Below are 25,568 nucleotides of genomic sequence, written 5' to 3'. Positions count from 1 at the left end.
AACGCCTCCCTCAGTTGCTGCGAGTGAAAATGTTCAAGGGAAATACTAGTGAAATGCACTGATGGAATACTATTAATCCTAATAATAACGGTCCCAACGCAGGTAACTCTCAAAGAACTGAGAGTGGGAAGATCAGAGCAGGATTTCCGAAGTGGTGCCCTCTTGAATTCTCATTGGATCCTCCCCAGCAGCCTAAATCATTCTTGCTGCTATATCTATCAGGATGACTACAGCCTTGCTCACTAGTTCTCTCTTTATCTCCTTGTCTTCAACACATCCTTTTACTTCTCTTTGCAGATTTATCTGTATTCCACCTCCTGTTCTCTGGGGTTACACAGCTTCTTCCTTTCCCCACTGTATGGGGATGTACAGCCTGTAAATTTTCACTTTGCTTAAGAATCACTACGAATCACCCCCCCATTCTCCGCCCCCCCCCCCCCCCCCCATATAAAGCATTTTCACATTCTGCTTTCTTGCCTTGGGGGTTCGTGGCTCTCTGTGTAACTGGTTTTTACTTGGTTACATGCCACCAGGAACTGCTGATTATTTTGAAGTCCCACTACCCTGCAGCTCACTACTTTACCTTGATTTGGAAGATCATGGAATATCTATTTGAATCCTGGATGTATTTTTCTCACAGTCTTCTTGCTTCCTGAAATTTCCTCTGGTAAGTTATTCTCTTTATCTATTACTAGAAACTTAACTAGTGTTATTTTTAATAAGCTCTGTTTGGTTGAAGTATATCATTTTTCACATTTTTGTTACTTTTGGAACTGAAAGATCCATATGACTATATTTATTAATTAGTATGTTAGTGGCAATTGCACTACTAAGACATATCCCATATCATGTATTACCCCAATATCCCATGTATTACCCCAATATCTTTTACCTTCTTTATTTTTTAAATTTCTGTCCTCATTTATATTACAGTTTACGTTGACATTAATCTCCCCCACCTCCATTAACTCTTCTTGGCATACATTCTTGTGCCATTTGAAAGGTCACATTTTATATGTTTATCTAAGAGAGAGCTTAAAAGAGACTTTCTGACAATTACAAGGTCTGGAAAGTTCACTAGTCTGATCTTCAGAAGGTTGTTCAGGTCAGTATTTGTTCATGATAAGCAATTACATGACTGAGGGAGGACTTTGTTACAAAGTGTATTTTTATGAATTTAGCAGGACCTTAAACACTAAAATGTCACTGAATGGTAGGAAGAGGACTGTGAGTTTTGAGGGCACCATTTTTTCTTTTTCTTAAAACATTTCAGATCACACATGAATGCATTATTTTGGGCATTGTATTTTAATTCAGGCATAGTATTTGTCAGTACATTTCTGATTTTGTGAATTAGCTGGTGAACAGTTAATTGGACACAGAGTACTCATTTCAGAGAGGAGCTATCAGAAGAAACCCCTGATTATCTTGGTTCTGATAAATTGAAATTCAAGAATAGACTTTACATGAAAAATTTAATTGCCTCACTCTTCATACTTGTCTACCCCCACCCCCTGTGTTTAATAGTCATGTTAATATGGTCAGTGCCTTTTGCTTTTATGAACATTTCTATGGACTTAACTGACAAGATTATCAGCTCCCCTTCCATATAATTGTGTTGAGAAACATTTTAATCTTTACTTTTACTTCACATATTGACACATAATGAGGAGAACACCATATTCATTTAAATGCCAAACATGCATGTATCAGTAATTTCTAACACCCACTGAGGGTTTTCTCTAAACATCCGCCCCCCTCCCCCAAATTAAGGGCAAGTTCCTGGTTTCTACAACATTTCCTTTTATTGGGATAGATGGAGGTAAGAACCTATTGTTCACGCTTTTCTTTTCTTTTTTTTTAATTTCTGGGAAAGTACTATTCTTGTCGTCATTGATGACTGACGCGACAACCCAAGCAATGTTTTTTTTTAAATTCAAAAGCCCTTTTAGCTCCCAGACATAAAAGTACTCCAGCTGCAGCGTCACCCCATCCCCCAGTCTCGGGATTCAAGGGCTTTCCCCCCTTGACTCCCACCGAGAGGGAACAGGGCTGAGACTGTTGTCCGCACCACTTGGCGCCCCTCACCCGTCACTAGGTCACTAGTTTCTACCTGATCTCTTTCCCAGTCCGGTCGTCCTGCCTGACAAGCTATTACCATCAGAGTCCGTGACTTCATTTGAAGAAAGGAGAGCTTCATATAATTCAATTCAAACATCCTCTTTGGAGGACTGCTGTTGTTGCGCAAGGGTGGAGGGAGGGGGAAAAAAAAAAAAAAAAAAAAACAACTTTCAGCGCAGTCAGATCCAGTAAGGAACAGACACTCGGTGTTTAGGTAAGTGCGTTTTGCTGTATTATACCTGAAGCTCAAGCATGTGAAAGGGAAATTTACATCTGAGGGGCTCCCGCAGCCAAGAACGTTTGAACTGGAGGGTTATCAACAGGCGACTCTGCGTGGAGATTTCTCCGCAGCTCACGGCAACGCCTATGCCACCTGAACTCCGGGAATGGAGGAGAGCAGGTACCTGGTTGACCAGCTGGCCCCAGGCTTGATGTTGATGTGGGAATAATCCGTGCGTGTAGGAAAGGTGTCCCCCACTCTGACCCGCTAGCGCTGGCTCTGCACTCAGCCCCTGCGGCTAACGTGTGCTTGGTGTGGGCATTTGCAGCCCGACAGAGTGGTGTGCGCCAGGGGGTTTCCATCCTTCCAGAATGCTCCATTTCCAACCTTCCTCAAGACAAACTTGAGCAAACCTCTTCTGTATGAGAGAATAGACTTAAGATCTCCGGAGTCTCTTAATACCTTTTTGTGTTAATATTTATTTATTTTAATGAGCTATATTTATTGTTAGTAAACGACAGTTCCTCAGAATGCCTGTTTTATGAAACCCTAATCACTGTCCTTGTCTGACTGCGAAGTAGAGCTTAGAACTCTTAGGCTCTGTGTTAAAGTATTATTGCTGACGGTCACTCCTTCCTTTCCTTCACCAACTCCCAAGAATCTGGAGGGCGGTGAGCGGAAGAGAGTTGAATTTCAACTTGAAGCTAGAGCTTGGAATATAAGGCTGAAGTTAAAAGCAAAGAGTGAGGATTTGGAATCTGTCTAGCTTATATCCACTTTAAAGTTGGTCTTTTATTTTTATTTTCCTCTTTCTGGAGGTGGGGGTGGGAAGTAGAAAGATGTGGGACTGGGAGCGCTCTCTTCCAGCGTCCACCGGAGAGGGGGTGGTGCTTCTTGGCCGCTGGTTACTGCTGATTCCACAGCCAAACAGTGACAGAGAGTTGAAGTCTCTGATGGCTGTTCTTCTAGTCCCCAAGAGTTGAACCGGAGAGCCTTTTACTTTGCACCAGGTCGAGAATGTGATCAGGCCTTTAGAGAAGGAACCTCCTTGTAATAGGAATTCTACTGGGAAACGCCGTGTAGGCACTACCTCCTAAAATAAGATGCATGTTTGGAGCTGTGTAAAATGCCCACCGGCTGTTTGAAAGGAGGAAAAGGTGACTAGGGTTGCAAATTAACCTTAGTATCACTGAAAAATATTCTATCTAGTCAAATGTATGTAAGCAAAGAAGAGAGCACCAGGGTATAAAACTGCCACAGAAGCTTGGAAGACAGATGATTCAGATTTGGGGGACTTTCTTTTGCGTATTACATAAATTTGTTTCTCATCATGCAGTTAAGCAGGTAAGGAATGAATGTATTTTCTTCACAATCATATAACTTGTGTTTTACTATCATGTGGTTTTTTTTCTGTGTTGCAAGCAATGGAATATCTGCATTTTCAGTTGGTCCTGCTATGATGCATAACTTCTTAATATTCACATTCATGAACCAGGGTAAAGCAGTTTAGATGTTTAACATACATTAATTTAACTGTTTAGTGTGCATTTATTTAAATGTGTAGTCACATTACAAAAATCATAAATTGGACCAAGGTTAGAGGAAGAAATGGGAAGGGTAGAGAGTTAGAAGAAGAAATGTATAACCTTAATAAAATATGGAAGATGGCAGTTGCAGAAATGCATTAAAAACATTGCTTCTTGTTAAGGTCCCAGACCTTAATATATAAAGGACAAATGAAGAACTATTAAGGGTTTCTTGAACTAATAAAGAAATTTTGACTACTTGAGAGAACTGTTTTGTGGGTATTTCCATTATTTTCTCCACCTTAAGAAAAAATATATGAGGTGGGGGTGGTTTGGGTTGTAAAATAGAAGGAAAAAAGAAGCTTGCCCAAGGGCAGTGTTGTGTAGGACCCTAGTATGAAAATCTCTGGGTTTAGAAAAACAGTTGGAAAACTGAAAAAAAAAAAAAAAATTAGAAAATTTTGGATTTTCTTCCCCAAATAAATTTCTTTCATATTCTCAGTTTTGTAGATTGAGCAACCAATAGATTTCTTCCACTATCAGATTTTTCTCAATTAAAATGGCAAACACATTCTGAATATTCAAATAAGTTTTGTTATTATTATTGATATTACTTTGTTATTTTTTGTTAACATGTTGAAGGAGCCTGGACTTTCCACACAGTGAAGCAAAAAAACCAAAAAACAAAAAACAAAAAACAACAACAAAAATTTACTAAAATACCATCATAAAACTCCTCTACTTGTTAATAACACTTTCTCTTCTCTAAGAAATTGTATTATTTAAATTATCTCTGGTAAATAGTTTTAGTACTTACATTTATTGATGTAGATCCCTGATCAATAATTTTTCTGCTGGTATGGCTTACTGATAAAATCTTGAAGATATAAGAAAGATAATTGTAACTTTGGGTTGTAAAATTGCAAAGTTGTAGTGATTTTCTCAGTTGGATGCAGAAGGTAGTTTTTGCTCCACTAGAGAAAGTAATTTGTCAATGAATTCTAATTCCCCAATACTTTTGTGTTTCATCCTTAGCAATTTTATTGTAGTAGATATGCTCATTGTGTATATGTTTGTGTGTGTGTGTATACATATATATTTGTATACATACACATATTTTTGGTGGTTGGAGAAGATATTTCTTTTAAATCTATGTTATTTTAATAATGTTTTCCAAATGAAATAAAATGATACCATATAACAATCAATTTCATTTTATTTTAATCAGATAATAGGTGATTTCATCCTCTCATAGGACATTTTATCTTAAGAAATTCATCATCATAGAAACGTATATTTTCATAAATTACATCTTGATTTTCTTCAGGCAAAGTTATTGTACATTGCAGTTAAGTAAATACAACCTAAGTAGGAAGAAACTATTGGAACTCAAAGTGTGTGTGTGTGTGTGTATGTGTGTGTGTGTGTAATTCTACCATTAGCTTCACTCCTAGATTTGTGTATTCTTTAAAAAAAAGTGGAATTTATTTTCAGTGTAGTGTATTTGTGTGTTTCTCTCTACAAGTACAAAGAATACAACTGTTGGGATTTCCAAACTTTTATGTTTCATTATCAACCGATGATTCAATTTCTTATGTTTCCTCTATTTATTTTTAGTTTTTTCATATTATCTTTAAAAGAGGCAGTTATTTACTAGAATAAGAGTCTGAAACATTTAGTAAATTGGGTATTAATATTAAAAGAGTCCAGGAACACATGGGAATGACACCAACTTGTGTTATATTTGTTTTGCACACATATTGTTTTTAGAAAAAATTTATTTTTTCTTGAAAAATATTTCAAGTATTTTTGGATGTTATGATTGTGTGCTTATGATTAGTGATGTTCTCTTCTAAGGCGTTCACTGTCTTTCTCTTTCACATCCTAATAATGGGTTACTGGGAAAAGTAGAGTGCTTATACATCTAGACTTTCCTTCCTGAATTTCATTTCTAGTTCTACCTGGGATTAATGTAATCCTGGTAAGATGTTCTTGACCACTCTTCATTTATTTTTCTCATCTCTCACATGGAGAAAACAATGCCTACCTCAGAGAGTTGTAGATAAAAAATGATGTAAGAGATGTGGATGCTTTAAAAAGGACAAATATGTTATGAAAACAAAATATATTTTTCAAAGGATATCATGTAAGTTTGAATTTGTAATTAGTTGTTTTTGATAAAGTTGTATCTCCACACAATAAATAATGTTGACTCAATTATTTTAATATTAATATCAAATCTTGGTCAGTGGCGTTATGGTGTCAAATGAATTTAATAAATATTTGATATTGATTAAATATAACAGTTTTAATACGTGTAATTTAAAAAACTTGAAATAATATACTTCCTGAGGCATATTCATTATTATTTATACTATATTTAACCTTTGCTTTTATTCAGTTTTGGATAGAGTCACCTTTACAAAATAGTTGCTTTTGACTGATTTGTCATTGTTATTTAATAAAAACAACATCTGATTTCTTAGCAGATTTATATTGTCAACCTGATGATCTCTACTCTTAATTGGGAACAAGATTAAAATACTTTCATGTAATAACTTAAAAAAGGAGAAACTTTAGACAAACTTCTAATTTCTAACGCTTTTTACAAACTCATATAAAGTTTACCAGAATTAATTAGGGTGACATCTGGCATTTTTGGTGTTTTAATTTAGCAAGTACTTGGATAAACTTATTTAGACACTTGAAAGTATAACTCTGTCCACTTTCTTCATGAACTACTATGTGTTCTCTATAATTTTACTATTTTAGTGTTAATAATTCATAATTTTTAAAGGAGAGCAAAATAAAAAATAATCTGTGTGAATATTATTGACTGCTAATGGATAATCTTAGTTGCTAAAAGGAGGAGGATCGTTTAATAACATTTATTCTATTTTAGGAAATATCCTATTTTTTGAAAATGAGTGTCTGAGTATGAAATTTAATAATGAATACTAATGACCTTTCTACTGAAGACATACTTGGAAGTTCTGGCCAAATTCTTAATTTTCTATTTTTTAACAGTATCAAATAGCCACCGTAACCATTTTATACTGGTTATCAAATGTCCTCACAAGGAACTTTTTTAGGTTTCTACCCCCATCTTTTCAAAGCATAAATATAAGCTATCAAGAATATTTGTATCCAGTTACTCACCTGTAGACCTATCCAATTACAAAGTCTTGCTAGATAATTACTTTATAAGCTTACCTTATAAGCTTTTAATCCACTCCTCTACACTTAATGTTTAAAATAAAGTTCACACAGTTCCGGAGACTTTCCCAATTTCATACCCAAAATAACTCATCATGAGTAATTAATTGATGCTCTAATAATTGCAGTAACTCAATTATTATTTACTAATCAATATCTTTCCCAAAATTGAAAATATAGCATATATATTTACAATGAGTTGACTGCATTAATTGATGTTTTATAAAATTTTGAAATGTTTATATTCAACCATGATTGTATAAATTGAGATGGTGAAAAATGACATGTTATCTACTAAACTGAGAAATCTTATAGATTCTCATTCTTCTATTTCATTGTTATTTTCAATAATCACTATTCATTGTTTGTCAATGTTTTATTTTTTAAGTTTAGAGTTAAAAAGTACTCTCAGTGCAACCTATTTTTACTATTTTTTTCAGAAGTATTTGTTTTAATGCCTAAACTCTAATTTACTCAGATGAGATGTGGATGCCTTTAAAAGCACCCAAAGCAAAACAAATTCCTTTTAATAGCTAATAAAGTAGCTACCATATTATAGTTACAGCAAATTAAATCTATAAAGTACACATTTATTGATTAAATTAATAAATATGTGAACATTACATTAGAATGTATTATAGTTCTCTGCTGTGAAAGAATTATTCTCTCATAATGGTGTGTTTCATTTATATTCCATTATAGATTTATTGTGAAAGAATACTTATAGATAGACTTATTTTTCCTGATTTCTGTGAGTATCAGCCAAGCTCATCAGGATTAAGCTTTTTTTTATTAACTTTTCTGGACTGTTGCATTTTGTTAATTTTAAAAGCTATCTCTAAAATATTGCACTATTAAAAAACAATCTAGCATTGGGAAGACTAGAATTCAGTAACCATGCATTTTAGATTGTTCAGCGTCAAATAGTGGCCAGTATATAACTACACTGTTATTTTACAGATTCATTAAATTCTTACTGTCACTAATAACAAATATTTTCATTTAAATGTTTCAGATGCTGTCCAAAAATGTAAGTCGGTCTAAAAAAAGTGATTAAATTAAATCAAAAAATAAATTTAGGTATTAAGGCATGAGTTTATTCAAGTATCAGATTAAAAATCACATATCTGTGTGAAGGTTGAGTACAATTATGCTCTGTATAATACCTCATGCATATATTTTTAAGATAATTTTTCTGTAACTGCCTTTAAATATGCAATTTAATGCTGTCTGCTGAAGCCCCTTATGTTATAGTTAACATAAATATAAAACAAAAATTAATAAAATCAGGAAGTTCCTGGCATAGATAATAAATAAAGTGGTTTTCGTGACATTAGTATGGTAATATTTCTGGTGGTTTGAAAATTCAGTCCTGTAAATATATATACACAGAAGAAGTCCTGTTTTTTTCAGACATGAACACCTTTTAAATAATACACTCTAAATTGGTAGAAGAAAAACTATGAAAAATTGAATAAATTATGCAACAAAGTTGCATAAAATACTATTTTAAGATAATTAATGCTTGCTTTCTTAATGTTTCCCATATAACACCAAGCATGTTAATACATAGACCAAATCTAGCTTGTTGAAAACATTAAAATAAAATGACTATACTTGAGTTTATAGTAATAGAATTTCTTATTATTCACCCAGACCAGTTCACTAATATATAAAGACACAGTAATAGTACATTTTATAAATATGATAAGTAATATTGTCAAGATTGTACTAAAGAATAATGAGGAAGAAGACTATAAGTTTCAAAATGGAATAATCTAGAAGAAAATTAATTATCAGTACCAACAACTAGATTAATTAACAGTATCAACAACTAGAAAGTGTATTTTTTTCCTAAATATGAATTTTACTCCAAAGAGTTTTTTAAACAACTTGTTAATTTTATTTTAAAAAATTCATGGATAAACAATTATGAAGAAAACTGTGCTTATCAGGTGTATAAGATATACTCATTTCTACTTATTCAATGATTCAGCAGGAAATTTAGAGTAACTCAAAGACAGCACTATTATTTTTCCTAATGTGAACTAAAGAGAAGTGAATCTAGCCTTCTCTGTGTATTGAAACTTAAACTTCATACCTAAGAAAAAAGGGTCTCCTGAAAAAAATTGTAAAGGGCATTCAAAGTGTATTTTAGAAATAATTTTTAAACCTTTTTAAAATTAAATTAATTGTTTTATGCAACTAACTCACTTTTGAGTGGAGAAACTCTATGGATTTATAAGCGTCCTCTACTCTCACCTCCAAAAAGATATGCAATTTTGCAATCCATAATTCCTTGTTTGAGAACTTTTATATCAAAGTAGATTATTGTTTTATTAAATGTATAGCTATCTTTATATTTTGGTCAAAAATGTAATGCTAATATGTTTGAATAGTAACTTACCTATGGGAAAAATAATTCAGAGGATTCTTGTTTCCTTGTAGAGTGAACTCTGGCAGGTTTTCATATGTATCTTTCATCCAGCCATGAAATGAAGAAATTTTAAGAACTATCTTGTTCAACCAATTTGAAAGACAAAACAACAAATTACAATTGTAAGACAGACCGGAATAAAAATGAAGATGACTTTTGTCATTATTGCTTTTTAAACCTATCATTCATAGCTGCTAATTAAGAAAACCAATTCTGATTTTGAGTAAGAATCAGCAGCTCCAATAATAAGTGTTTTGATTAACTGTTAAAATATTTCTTTCTTTTTAATAATCTTTAGTAAGGTAAATAAAAGTTTATCATCACATGATTCTTTAATTACAGAAGTGATATAACTTTGACATGTTTTCCTATATTTTAGATATATATTTGTGTCAGTCAAAGCTGAAGACAATTTACTCAAGATCTTAAACCAGACAATTATTAACTATTAATTAAAATGTATTTATTCCTAAATATTGGTCTCAGATAAGCCCAGTAATAGTGATTACTGTAATTATTGTTCAGAAGGTAATTCTTGACAAGTTCAAACGAGATGATTTAAAAAATTACCACTTAGTTTGTGCATGACATGCTAAGAATAGCTAATGTTTAATAGTCTCTCTACGTCAGATATCGTAATGTCTCATTTTAATTTTATTTCTTTTCAAAATTTGGCTGATTCTTTTTTATGTAAAGACTGTCATCAAAAATCTTCAGAAAATTTTTCAGAAATGTTTTTAAAGTTTAAAAATTGTTGACTTTTTTTTGAAATAGTATCTCATAACGTTTTGAGTTTGAAGACAGTTTGGGCTATTTTAGAAGATAAATTCATGTATTGACAAGTGGTCCTTGGAAATATCAAGTGTTCTCATGATTGTATATTGGGGAATGATAAAAGTAGATGTCTATTGTAAGAAAGAAAGCTTAGTTAGACACCATATAACTTTTGGAGACATTATAAGGCTAACTTCTGACTTAAAATTTGGGCTATCCAAGCCTCTCTGTCAACTGGGTAAGTTGTGCTAAGGTTAATTGCTAAAGAAGCATTCTTTAATTAGAAACACCCAGAGTTCAGACATGCTTTATTAGATGGCAGTTAAGGAGGCTTTGGAAAATAGCATATAAAGATTTAAATACTTGGTGTTAGTCTTGTTAGTTTGTTGTAAATCACTTTTGTTTTTGACTCTTTAAAAAAACAAGTGCATCAGATATATGATGAATTATGTGCAATGGTGTAAACCCTGGGAATATAACAATGAAGAGATGTAACCATTGCTCATAAGATGCTTACAGTTTTTTGCTATTTTTAATATACTTTTAAAAATTAATCTACTTTTATATACTTGTAATATACTTTTAAAAATCAAATTTAATGCTTGGCCACTCATTTTATTTGCATACAAGTCCAATTTTGATATTGTAAATATAACTATCTTAGAGACAAGAGGGTTGTCTATTTTTCATTATAGAGAAAAGACAATGAAGAATGGATTTTCTATATAAGGTACTAAAGAATAACTATTAAAGAGAAATATAGAAGCCAGGACATTTCTGAAAATAGTCATAACAATTCTCAGAGTGATGATTTTGTGGCATTTTGTGTGTTGTTTTGTTTTTTATCTCCAAAATATTGTTTTTTTAATGAAAACATTTCCAGTAGGTTTTTTTATTTTAATAATTAATGAAAAATCAGATTAACATTACAAGGGTTTTATTTACAAATTTATTTTTAATTCCATTTATTTATTAATAAACTCCATTTATTTAAGACCTTCTACATGCCAATTTCACTTGTTGGTGCCACAGCGACATTATTGTATAAAACAGAGACAAATCAGCCTCATGTTGCCTAAACTACAGTGGAATTGTTATCATGTGTATTGAATGACTTCTGTAACCAGCAAGAAGACAAGTTAAGGGGTTTACCAATAATATTTGTAACACACATTCATGGGTTAAAAATGTTGAAACACTTTCATTTCCTTAGAAATTGGTAAAAAAGACACTCAAGATTATTATTCTGAAATTCTGAAAGTTTCTTCCTATGGACTAGATCATTACTACCTCTTTTTATCTTAGTAAAAATTTTACTGAAACATCTTTGAAAGCTCCTTAAATGTAATACTTCTTTGTCAGTGATTTCAGAGTACATGCTCTTCTTTATGCTTCTCAAGAAAATAACTTCTAATTAAACAGCTCATTTCACCTTGTATGCCTGGTTAACTCCAGGGTAAGCCTGGGAGCAATTACAGATCAAGAGATGTCCATTTGGTTACCAAACTCCAAGATTTCTTTGTCTCAGTATTGAGTCTTCTTCTTAGATTTTATTAGTAAGCCTTTATGTAGAGCAGTATGAATATCTTTGCTGAACCATTTTTGTAGTTTTAGTTTTTATTTGAGATTGTTGTTATGGAAAAAAAAAAAAAACTTTGTAAAACTGAAATTGAGAATACTATCCAAAAGTGCGGGAGCAATATTCTTTACATTTTCTTTAAATTGACACTTATGTGACAAAATTTTTTTAATAATAAAAAGCATTTTATTATCCTTGCAAGTGGAACACTTTCTATTCTTAGATTCTGCCAGGAAAGGAAAAATCATGTTGCCAGTCACAACAACAATTAAATCTTGATATCTGTATCCAACATTTCTACTTCATTTCTACATATCCTTTTAATCTTTATTTTAAATTGTCTTCTGTTTTACTGTTTTGGTAGAAAAATATATTAATTCTTATACATTTTCTGAAGCTGTTAAGAAAAAATTATTCATAATACTTGTTAAAGACTTATAGGATCGACTTTATTCAAGGTGGGCTACTTTAATGGGGTTTGGTAAGTGGAAGAGAGCTATTTCACTCAACTCTGAACACAACAAGAAAAAGTAGGATTTATAGCCAAGGAGAAGGATGGGGATCAGTGGATGGAAAATTACTAAGAGAAAATATCAAAGGTAAGAGGGGGTTCTGGCTAAACTGTTCTAACAGGATTCTTGCTAAAGACAGGTGAGGGTGGTCAGATATCACCTTCAGGATAGTGGAGAATGAGGAACCCAATCAGATATCTAAGTGGATCATATATTAAAGGTGAAGATTCTAATAAAACTGACTTAGCAGGATTCTTGTTAAAATTGGACAACATAGAGATGAATACAGAAGCTCAGAAGTCAGGGCCTGAGAACTGAGTAAACAGGAGCCTGAGTAGAGTTAGGTCCAGTAAAGAGTCTTTGTCAAAGAGTTCCCTATATTTTATATTAAAATTAGATTTTCCAATCTAATATACTTTCTCAACATCTTTCATTTGAACTTCATTCCTTAGTGCCTGACTGATTTTTTTATGAAGTAAAACGGAGTACAATCTGAATCTTACAATGATATTTTATTATATGATTATCTACATTGAAACACCATGATATTTTATGTTTATCAGGCAACCTAAGTGATTCTGGTATTTGGGGCTCTTAAGAATAACTTCCCCTACGTGCTGGGCCAACCTAAGGAATGGAACTCACCTTCTCTTCATTTTTCTAATCAGTTCTACCATTAGGTATTAGCATTTAACTTCTTTATTGGTAGGAAAAGACTGTATTGACGGGATCAAGCGGGAGATTAGTTTCCTTAGCAGTATATACTTCTCAGAGGAATACTAACCCTCATTAATTTGGAAAAGGCTTAAAGTTGTAATTCATAGGCACTATATTGCCTGACCAGCTAAAATAAACAAGAAGAATGATCTTCTGGAACAGAGGTTTAGCAGAGTTATATGACTAGAAGAACTCATTTCTAAGGTCGGTATTAACTGGTATAATATGATTGAAGACAAGGAAGCTCTGTTCTTTTGAGAAATAAATAAAAAAGAATAGAAAAATAAAAATGTGCAATAATAATGCATTGATAACACATTAATATAATAATCCCCTGCTAGTGTAAACATATATAATAAAGCAGCCCCAGAAGATTTATTTTTTACAAAGTTAAAAAAATAAGCAGGAGTTCAATTCAGAGCCTGTTCCAAAAAGTTACTATGCCTAAGACAGTGTGTTACATATTAGGGGCCCCAGGGATTACAAAATCATAATAACTGCCAGCAAATCTCTCATAATCTGGTCATATGAACAAAAGTGTTAGAAAGGATAACAATAGCATATTATAAAATTTTGCAAGATTCATTAATGAAAATCTATCCAGTCTCTACTTACTTTCATAATTTATGACCGACTTTGTTAAAAAAATTAAGGTAGTTATTAATATACCAAGACATTTGTCTTTGAAATTCAAAAGGGATTTCTATTTCAAATAAACATCCATTTCCGCCATTTTTGTAGCCATTCATTGAATAAATTCAGTTTGCTGTGATGCTTGGAATTAAATACCATTTTACTTTGAGGATTATCATTCATTTTTAGTTTTCTTTTTTTTTAAGTGTCTTTACTTTTTGAAAGATGTAGTTGTTGTTATAATTCCTAGAAATATCCAGTGATAATTTTTCTTGTTAAATTTCAGAATTATTTTATTCCCATTTTTACATGTTATTGTTTCAACAGAAAACAAACATACAGAAATTATTTCTCTATATTCTTGTTGGAGTATAGAAATAGAATAGCAAAATCCCACCTATTTATAGGGAGAATGGCCTACATTGTATAAAGCAAGATTTCATATCTTGATGAATTATTTTACATCTTTAGAAAGTACGGTAGCAAATTTTAGTTTGTTAGACTATCTAAAAATTCATTACCTTTAAATAAAAATGTATAGATTAAGAAAGAACAATTTGAAGTCATTTAAAATATAAAATTATAGATTATAATCAGTATTTCACTAAAGTGTGAAATTATACATCATTACCAAAATGTAATGATGCAACTTATTGAATAATGAAGCTCTCATTCTTTTACTAATCTGACTATAGAATATATAGAATCTGTGAACATTCGAAAATGAAAATGCATATCTTTACACATGTAGAAAGATAACGTATTACCTTATTTATTTGTTTGAATATGTTCATCAAATTTAATACTTGAGTATTGATTGATGTTCTAAAAGAGCAATGTCTTCAAAGCTTTATTTTTGTACTCAGGATATTTCTTGGCAAATGATGTTATAATTTTTCTTTTTTTTTTTCAGTTGTAGTTCTGAATTTTCACACTATTATCCCTTAAAATAATACGTGTTAGAAATGACCCTCATATCCTTTTCGTTATCTATTGTATGAGAACATGAAAAACATGATATTAATTAAAATTGTATGATTGCGTTTTAGCAAAATATTGTCATCTCATTTCACTGAAATTTTATTATGTCTCCCATTGTTAGACACCAACTATGTCAGTGTTGAATTGTCTTATTTTTAGTAGTACTATAAAGCAATTTATAATAAGATTGAATAATCAAAGCCTATTGGATTAATCTTACAATTTTTCTGAGGAGTAGATAGGTAAATTAATCCAGTTTAACCATGATTATACTTTTCAACCCAATAAATATCACATGTAATCTGAAAAGAAAGTTTTCTAATTTTTGAGTTTATAGTACATGTTTTAAAATATATTTAATTAGGCCGGGCGCGGTGGCTCAAGCCTGTAATCCCAGCACTTTGGGAGGCCGAGGCGGGCGGATCACGAGGTCAGGAGATCGAGACCATCTTGGCTAACATGGTGAAACCCCGTCTCTACTAAAAATACAAAAAATTAGCCGGGCGTGGTGGCGGGCGCCTGTAGTCCCAGCTACTCGGAGGCTGAGGCGGGAGAATGGCATGAACCCGGGAGGCGGAGCTTGCAGTGAGCCGAGATCGCGCCACTGCACTCCAGCCTGGGCGACACAGCCAGACTCCGTCTCAGAAAAAAAAAAAAAAAAAAAAAAAAAAAAATATATATATATATATATATATATATTTATTTAACTAAATCACATTTAGTAGATTTAAACTATCACTTTAATTGAAAATATTAAACTATACAAAGCAGACACTCAGTGAAAACTCATAATATGTAGTTACTCAGAACACCTGCTTGCTTACAATAGCTTGAGATAATCATATTCTTTCATTTGAATTTTTATTTTATACAAAGGTGACCTCAAAAATTGGTTATTATTAGGTTACAGTAGAATACAACAGGAAAACTACAGTATTCACTTTGACTTCAAGAGTACAAATGGGATCTTAATATATATTACACTGTGCTGCTGAGAACTGAAATAAGAAAATTTCGTAAAAATGCTTGGTATATCAAAAGGATTAAAAAGGTGTTAATTTTGTTGTGAAGAAAATTAAAATAGCATTTCATTTTATCATCATTTTATTTATTTCCCCCCCAGGTAGTCAGGGAGACCTCAATCAAAATTATCCTTGTATATGATTTTCCAAATGGAGAGGAACAGGCTCTTCAATTCCTGTTTCTTTACTATTATTCTTTAAATTCTCATTGTGCTCCTCAATTAGAGGGGGATTTTGGTTTGGCTGTTTGTTGATTAGGATCTAGGTTTGACTTTCATATACAGTCTCTCTCTGTACAAATTGAATTATAGAACATAAGTGAAAAAGTCCTTAGTTTTCCAGTTGTGCATAATATGATAATCTCTTATTGTTATGTCCCCGATCTAATAATTAATAATAATACTTTATATTTTTGTCCTTAACATTTTTTTACATTAAGAATATTTTGCTTTGGGCCAGGTATGGTGTCTCATACCTGTAATCCCAGCACTTTGGGAGGCCGAGGTGGATGGATCACCTGAAATCAGGAGTTTGAGACCAGCCTGACCAACATGGTGAAACCCTATCTCTACTAAAGATACAAAATTAGCTGGGTATGGTGGTGCATGCCTATAATCCCGGTGACTTGGGAGGCTGAGGCAGGAGAATTGCTTGGACTGGGAGGAGGAGTTTGCAGTGACTGAGATTGCGCCACTGCACTCCAGCCTGTGCAACAAGAGTGAAACTCTGTCTCAAAAAAATAAAAAATAAAAATAAATTAAAATTAAAATTAAAAAATATTTTGCTTTGATACTCTTTGAACTTGTCAACAAACAATCTGGGCTTAAAAATCATTACCTCATAACTCCGTTTGCTCCCTTTCTTCAACTGCCAAAGCTATTTTCATCCTGACGCTCAGCTCAGATGCAGATTCAGATACAGATCCTTTGTAGATTCTATTTCTATGAAGAATAAATTTTCTTTTTATGACATGGTCTTGCCAGTCATATCACACCAGGTGCACCCTAATTTACTACTCGTTTCATCAACATTTATTCATTCACTCTACCAATACTTACATATACAGGTTTGTTTCAGAAACTTTGGCGACTGTTTTGTTGTCATTAAGACAGGAACAATTATTTTTTCTCTCCAAATTAATTTAATTGAAGGAAAGGAGATATGCAGAGAAGTAGGGCAAACAAGCAAACAAATATGTCATGTAAATGTACCATCATAGGGAAAGTAATGGGAGCACAAAAAAATGACCAACCAACTTCGAAGGGTCATAAAAAGCTTTGTGAATGAAATGGTAATCTAGTCTGAGGTTTTAAGGTCAATGTTAGGCAGATGAAGAGATCCTAGTCAAAATAGTGGTTCAGCCAGAGGAACCTCCATAAACAGATCTTGGAGAGAAAATGGAGTGAAGATGAGGTATATGATCATGGCTGAAAAATGAAGTTGATATTTGGTTAATAACTGTCCTGGCACATACACATAAGAAAGATATGGACAGAGAGTTAAGCAAGGGAAGATAATTTTAGAAGTTATTTTAAAGAGATCTGATATCCTGAAACAAAAGTCATTACTTAAGTGGGGGTAAAGTATGTACATGTTCAGATTTAACATTTTAGTAAGGCCACTCTGACCGTAGCAAAAAGAACAGACTGGATAGAGCCACATGGATGGTGGGAAAACTAGTCATGAATCTATTGCAGTGATACAGTTTAGAGGCAAAGCTGGGATTGTTGAGTGCATACCATGAGCTGGTCAAGTAAAATGGGGGCGGAAAAAAGTGGTAAATCTTGTATTTAGGGGGAAGAATGCACAGAACTTGAGGACTGATTGGATATGTGAGTGAGAAGGTAGGTGAAAGTCATGTTTAGGCTTCAAAATTTGAGTAGATGGAAGTATGATTTAGTGAGATAAGAAAACCAGAAAACGTTTGGAGAATGTTTAGTTTTCCTTGACAGAGGTATTGTTTTCTAATAGAAATGATCATAGGCAATATGCCCTGCCTTCCATATGGCCTTCCTAAACCGGTAAGTTCCAGGGGATAGAAGCACTATCTTTATTAAGACTTAAAGCCCAACTCTGTCTCAGAATTTATCATAATACATTGCACATTGCAATTGATCAATAAGATTTATTTTTTAATTCTGAGTTTCGACGTCATTGCTTCTACCAGAGTGGAATTGAAAGAATGAATAAAATATTGTGGAAACACTATTGAAAATTTATGTTAAAATTTTTAATTCATCTACCATTTATTTACTTACACAATTATGTATTTAGTAGTCACTGATTTCATAGCTAGTATTTACTTAAATGTATAATTGAAAAATAATTATTACAGTTATATATGATTATATAATAATGCTATATATTATAAACAGATTCTGGGGTAATACATATAAATATTTTATTTTATAATAATCAAATGACTAACATTTATAGTTTAATAGATTCAATAGAATAATATATGTCATAGTATTTGAAAGAATGTGACTTTTTAAATAGTTATTTTGAATATTGTATATTGTATTTTGAAGATTCATAGTTTTACATTTACAAGCTTCAGTATTAGTAACCATTAATGTTAAGGAACTATTTTATAGAACAGCATAGTATTTGCTCAAGAGAATAAATTTAGAGAATGGTTGTAGACATTGGGCAGATTAGCCAATTTTATTTATACCTTTGTCCAATACTTAAAAATTTATGAGAGGGAGAGAGAGAGGGAAAGAGAAAAAGATACTGAGAGTGAGAATATGGTAAAAAACAAAAACAAACAAACAAACAAACAAACAAAAACAACCTGGTGACTCAGCCTGATGCATATGTAAGAATGTACTGTATCAGTCTTTCAATTTTCCATGGGTTCTACATTACTCAAAATTAAAGTAAATATGTTTGATACAATGATTTTCTGAAATGACTTTTTATATTCAAATTCTTCAGCAGGTTTTGGTTCCTGAGAGAATAGTTTGGATATATAAGCAGCAAAAATCAGTCCAAATGCAAATGCAAAAAAAAAAAAGAAATGATACAGTTTGCAACGTTAATCATTTAACGAATAGTAATAATTAGCATGGGACATCTAATTAGGTTGTGGATAATAAGATACAGAGATTTAAAAGATGCGCCGCTGTGACATGACCCACCAATTTAAAGGATATTAAGTTTAATTCAGTGATTCCTAATATTTTGTTTATATCTTCACAGTTTCAGTTCTACTGGAAATTCACTGAAAATTCAGTTATATTGGAAATAATTATGAATTTCCAGTAGAGCTGGAAATTCAATATTTATGAACTTCAATATTTATGAATTTCAAATATATATCAGTATTTTAGATAAAAGTAAGGTACTGCCACCTTGGAATAAGACTATTGACAGCTAGTGAGAAAGAATAATCATATATAGAATATATATTATACACATTATTTATGCATTTATTATATATTGTATGCATTAGTATACATTAGTATATATGTAACATACTTTTGGTGTATTTTATTTCTGCACAGATTATCAAGGCCATTGAGGATTTGCAAATAGACTTGTATCATGAGGTGATCTTCACAGTAAATTTTCTTTTGTGAGAAGGAATTTAAGAGTAGGACCTATACTAAGTATCTGTTTTTCAAAGAGATATTTTAATATTTATGACTTATTTTTAATGAAAGAAATCCATAAATACCACTTCTTAATTAAATACCATGTTTTAAACATAAACTCATGCTTTAAATTTTGTATTGTTTTTAATGTTTTGTTTTGTTTTTTTTTTGTTCTTCATTCTCTTTTATTTCTCTCTTTTATATAAAATCACTCTCCCATTGTCCAGAAAATATTGAGAATTGATGTTCTCATCTCCATAGTTGGCCACTTATCCTCTTGGTTACGAATATCAAATTCTGGACTATTTTGCATTTTCACCACACTATAGAAAAAGTGATAAATTCATTAGTAGTTTAATAATTTCTACCATCTTTCATTGGAACTTGTGATTTCTCTTTCTTGGCAGTATATCTAAGTTTAGCTGTTCACCTCAGTTGTCACCCCTAATATCCTAACACTACATCGTTACAAACAAACTCTATTTGCTAAACCATCTCTGACACATGGATTAATATGGTTGTAACCCTACCCAAATAAAGCAACCAAATAAGGTCATTCATTAATAATTTATAAATTAGTACTCATGAAATGATGAATTAAATATACAATGATCTACTGTTGTGACAAACCAGGTAATGAAGCTCTTCTGATGGTGAACATTGAGTTTAATGACCACTTGCCCCAAAGATGGCTAGAAGCTTACATCCTTGCCTTAGGCGTTCTATTATGACTTTTCTCCCTGTCATGTAACTCGTGAAAAAAGTTATTAAACACTATTTCAGTATAACTTTACTGGGATATCTGAATTTGTTCATTATAAAATCTCTTCATAAAGTTCTTACAAATATAATGATTTTAAGATATCACCAAAATTAACTTAATCTGGGGTAGGATTGACATTCCTATGTGTTAACAAACTTTCAGAAAAAAATATTTCTGTTCAGAAGTGGGCAACATGTTCCCCAAATCAGGAGTAAAAAAGCAGAAATAATTAAAACCCTCAAATTATGTGGTAATTACCTCATAATTACCTGGTAATATTTTTAGGTAGTACCCTGCACAAAATTTAAGAAAACCTTTCTATCTTCCCATATGTTAAGATGCATAACAGTGTGAAATGATGGATATATTAAATTGTTCCACTATATTAACCATATTACATCATGATATACACCTTAAATATACACAATATAGTTATTTTTTTTAATGAGGGATATAAAGACTATGAAACAAGCTCAACACATTTGATAAAGATAGTGATAAGAATGTGGTTCTGGGTAATTCACCCACTGAAAAATTATGGAATTGCAAAACAGGACCTCAAATGCCATCTAGGTCAATTGTATCCTACTTTTATAACACTTTGTGTATTACAAAAATCATATGTGTAAGTACAAAATGTTTGGTTTAATTTTAAGGTATATAATGGCATGACTTCATACCAGTATAAAATATAACTTAAAACTTTACCACATGCCCTTACCATATGGTAGGCAGTATTCTAGGGGTTTTACAAATATTAACTCACTCTATTTTTATAACAGACTGATGAGGTGACCTCTATACTAGTTTATGAATCTGACGCACAAAAGAAGTTAAGTAACTTGCCTAAAGTCAAACATCTACAGAGTTATAGAAGGGGTGTTTTTGTTTTGCTTTTGTGTTTGTATTTTTTTGAGACAGAGTCTCTCTCTGTCACCCAGGATGGAGTGCAGTGGCATCACCTAAGCTCACTGCAACCCCTGCTTCCCAGGTTCAAGCGATTCTCATGCCTCAGCCTCTGGAACAGCTAGGATTACAGACGTGTATCGCTATGTCTGGCTAATTTTTGTGTATTTTTAATAGAGATGGGGTTTCACCATGTTGGCCAGGCTGGTCCTGAACTCCCAACTTCAGGTGATCCGCCCACCTCGGCCTCCCAAAGTGCTGGGATTACAGGCGTGAGCTACTGTGCCCCGTCAGGGTTAGAATTTTAACACTAGCAGTTTGGTTCCAGAGTCTATTTTTTTAACCACTGTGAATATTGTCTTTTGATTTATATACTCTAATTTGCTATATTGGTTATTGGATTTGGAGGAAATCTGACCTCATTTTCAAAGAACTATTTTCTAAGTTGTTTATTAGGATGAAATAAGTATTGTTTGAATATTTTCAATAATATTCTTGTTCACATCTACATTTGGTAATAAGAAAACTTCATTTGGATGGTGTGACTGAAGTTTTATTCAATTAAGAAGTATACCCTTTCAGATGATATATGTAATATGGACTTAAGTAGTATGTTTGAAAAATTTATTCTGTCTTTATGAAATGAAAAATTCCTCATTGAAATTAAGAAATTATATCTTCTAAAAGTAATGATTACATTTTGCCAGTTTGAATGTATATGATAAGCAAAATAAAAATAACAAAGATGTGTTTAACAAAGATGAGCAATGTTTTTTAGTCATAGAAGGATTATTATACTATACTACTATATATAAGAATAATTGTGTTTATAAATGTAAGTAAGCTATAATTATTTTAAAATAAATGACATAGTTCTCATAAGCCAAAACATATGTAAAATTATTTTTTCAGCAGATTTGAAAGGTAGGAGTTGAATCATTTGACAATGGTACGTTTATATAGATAACAGAAAATAGTCTAGAATCTCCAAGCTCCTATTCTAAAATTATTCTATTATAATATTCCTTCTTATAGAAAATCATTTTTGCAATATCTTCACCTGTAAGGCTTCCTATGTTGTTTACAAAAGAGGGTACTCTTTAATCCCCTTAGTGAGCATCTCTTATGATTGAGGCAACTCATGTAGTATGCGAGTAATGTCCTTTTAATTTTGTGATATGTAAGAGTTCACTCATTGTATCACTGTTTTGAGCTACTTCAGAGCTGCAAAATTATTTCTCTATATCTTTCATATAGAAGTAGTTTAGGATTAAATTATAAATAATGGGGTATAGCTAGGAAAGCAAATTAAAACCACCAGTGTTCTTATTCAAATACCAGAGAAATATGGTAACTAGTATTACTGATGTATCTTACTTAATACTCTAAATCTTAATTTTTTTTTTCTGAAGACATTTTGCTGAGTAAGAACTCACACAAGTAAACCTTTCTCATTAGTCAGAATCTTTGTACTCTGTAGTTCTATGTGCTATGAATAATACTGTTTGAAAAGTTGATGAGGATAGAAAGAAAAATTGAATTCAAATATTTTTAGAATTTTCTGGTGCAGCATATAGACATTACATCAGCAGCTTTGTATAAAGTTTCTTACACTGTACTATACTGGGATTATACATCTTATTACTTTTTTTTGAATGGTTATACTACAACATATGCAGTTTCAAAGTCTATGAATAATCTGCTTTAGCTTAATTTATGTGCATTTGTTTAATTTATGTGCACATAATTTTGGAGGTATGACTTCTTATGAATAATACATATGCACATTTAAATCTTTAAAGACCCTAGAACTAATGTAATTGTGATTCTGTTTAAGTAATCAGATATGCAGTTTTTTCCTAACAGAATAATGAAAAAAAAAAAAAAAAAAACTGGGAAAAGACACTACTCCTCCCATCCACTCTCCTATACACACATCTATTCATCTATCAATCTGTCTTTCTATCATCTCTCTGTCTCACTCTGTGTCTGTCTCTATATCTGTATCTATATATATCTATAATAAGTATACACATACACACACACATATACATACATATATTTTAAATATATGTGTATTCTTAAATCCACAGTTTTACTCCATGTTTATCTAGATTAGGGAAATAACGACATGAATATCTTTGCTTCATTTTAAAGCATTTATCTAAAATAATGATACAATAAAATTAAATCTAGTATTAAAATTTATAACAAAACTTATGAAACACTTGAACATATTTATTATTTATTTGTATCTGTCCAACTTTATAAAACATTCAACTTCTGATTTTTGCTCAATAGGCTTTAATGATCCACTGAATGAAATTGTTATACCAAAGTCTGTTAATGACTCAGTATCTTATTTTCCATTAATATAAAAAAGGCACAAATTATAAAAGATATATAGCTCTGAAAAAAATCATTTTGGTTTGTATTTTATTCTCTTCTGCTAATGTTAATTTAAAACAATGGTATTAGATTAAAATTTAAAAATTAGCCACCTCAACACCTTAACTGAGAGAAAGGAATCTTCTAGGGGTTAACTAATTGCCTGTGTATTTTGTCTAGGTGTTGAGGGAAAGCTAAGAGAATGAAGGCTCTAAATCCCCAGTGGAAGCATGATATGGCGAAGCAGAGCTGGTGCTGAATTGTTCTCTCTGATGGCTCTATGGGAGTGGATAGCACTGAGTCTTCATTGCTGGGTTTTAGCAGTTGCTGCTGTTTCGGATCAGCATGCCACAAGCCCCTTCGACTGGCTCCTCTCTGATAAGGGACCTTTCCATCGCTCACAGGAATACACAGATTTTGTGGACAGAAGCCGGCAGGGATTTAGCACAAGATACAAGATATACAGGTATGAAGCAAAGGGAAAGCAATTACAGAATTATCATCCTTGAAGGTTGTGTATAAATAAGTTTCTCGAAGGGAAAGTTTCAGATGGGAAAGAGTTATTATCAGAAGGGTTGCTATTTATCATGCACCATAGTAATGTTTTCTTGTTATTCAGAAGTATTTCTTATAGATGTAATATATTATGATAAAAATAGATAATGGTGACCACTTGTCTATCACTCCCAAAGTGAAGCATGTTACACTGCCTTAAAGTAAATGGCAATGTACTTGGAAGCTGAGTTTCTTATTTTAAATAGGCAAAATTTTGAAGTGAAATTTTAAAAATTGCTTTTCCTTTCTACCTTATACAATGCTATGTTACCTTTTTCAGCCTAAATGGAAATGGTATCTTCTACTAGTCACTGAGAAGTTGAGTCACCTCATCCTTTTTTACCTGAAAGGTAATTGTATGTTCAGAAGCTAAAGGAAACAGCAATGGAATAAAAACAAGTAGCAGATAAATAAGACATGATAACAAAGATCAAAGAAATGGACGGGATTAAGATATATGATCTTTAACATTTATCAAAGTTCTATGCTTAAAATCTAAATAAGTTACACAAAAACAGTAATATAGTAAATCCAGCAAAGGTTGCCTGCTCACCTGATGTCCCATGAATACATTAAGTAGGAGAGTGTACAAGTGGTTGCCTGATGGATTGATCTATATTGATCTATGCCATGAAGAACATTTTATGTGAGGTTATTACTTCAATGTGTTTATTGATGATAGACTTTTACAATTCCTAGTTATTGGTTTAACATTTATGAAGAAGCACATTTGTTGTGCATTTTTGTGTGTCTGTATCTATGTAGATACTCCTATATAAATATTTTATTTTGTTCTGTATGTGCACCAGAGGGCACTCTGCTTGTTTGTCTGTGGTCATTTATACAGCATTATGAGAAATTTATAAATCCTATCAGCAATGTATATTTACAGAAGAGACTGAGTGTCCTGAACAAGTTCCATGAAGCATCATACAATTATTGCTTTGCCTTTTCAAAAATAAAAAAAAGTATCGTATTCCATGCAACCATAAAACTGTCATAAGCCTAATGAAAAGATTTACTCTATTTTTTAAATAAATGAAATGATGAGGCCGGGCGTGGTGGCTCACGCTTGTAATCCCAGCACTTTGGGAGGCGGAGGTGGGTGGATCACCAGGTCAAGAGATGCAGACCATCTTTCAACATGGTGAAACCCCGTCTCTATTAACAATACAAAAATTAGCTGGGCATGGTGGCATGCACCTGTAGTCCTAGCTACTCGGGAGGCTGAGGCAAGATAATCGCTTGAACCTGGGAGGCGGAGCTTGCAGTGAGCTGAGATGCACCACTGCACTCCAGCCTGGGTGACACAGCGAGACTCCGTCTCAAAAAAAAAAAAAAAAAAAAAAAAAGGAAAAACAATAATACTACAGATTTTCTTTCTGAAATGCAGCAGAAATTGTCAACATTTTATGATTCTGGGTTCATTTATTTTTATATGTGTTTATTGATTTAGCCAGTTTTTCTTCACAGATTGTGTGAAGCTACCTGAATTTAGAATTGTAAGGATGTGTTAGATTTTAGCACTCTGCAAGAAGATTTTTAACACTCTGCCAGACAAACTGATGCCAGCGCATGTCTCCATGATTTATTGGCATCTGTATCTGGAGGTCTAAGGT

At 32.3% G+C, this 25,568-nt stretch overlaps 1 protein-coding gene across 1 annotated transcript in view; it reads left to right on the top strand.

The window, feature by feature from the left end:
• Nucleotides 1-1,593: 1,593 nt before the first annotated feature.
• BRINP3 (BMP/retinoic acid inducible neural specific 3) overlaps nt 1,594-25,568 on the top strand; it is a 388,006-nt gene continuing 364,031 nt past the window's right edge. The window contains exons 1-2 of the mRNA XM_033197383.1: nt 1,594-2,335; nt 23,575-23,860. Of these exons, the coding sequence (XP_033053274.1) occupies nt 23,625-23,860 (236 nt within the window). The 5' untranslated portion in view covers nt 1,594-2,335; nt 23,575-23,624. The remainder of the gene's footprint in view (nt 2,336-23,574; nt 23,861-25,568) is intronic.

The sequence above is a fragment of the Trachypithecus francoisi genome, unplaced genomic scaffold, assembly GCF_009764315.1.
Source record: "Trachypithecus francoisi isolate TF-2019V2 unplaced genomic scaffold, Tfra_2.0 Lachesis_group5, whole genome shotgun sequence".
NCBI lineage: Eukaryota > Metazoa > Chordata > Mammalia > Primates > Cercopithecidae > Trachypithecus > Trachypithecus francoisi.
The sequence above is the reverse complement of the archived record's forward strand: the minus strand, read 5'-3'. Positions and strand labels throughout refer to the sequence as shown.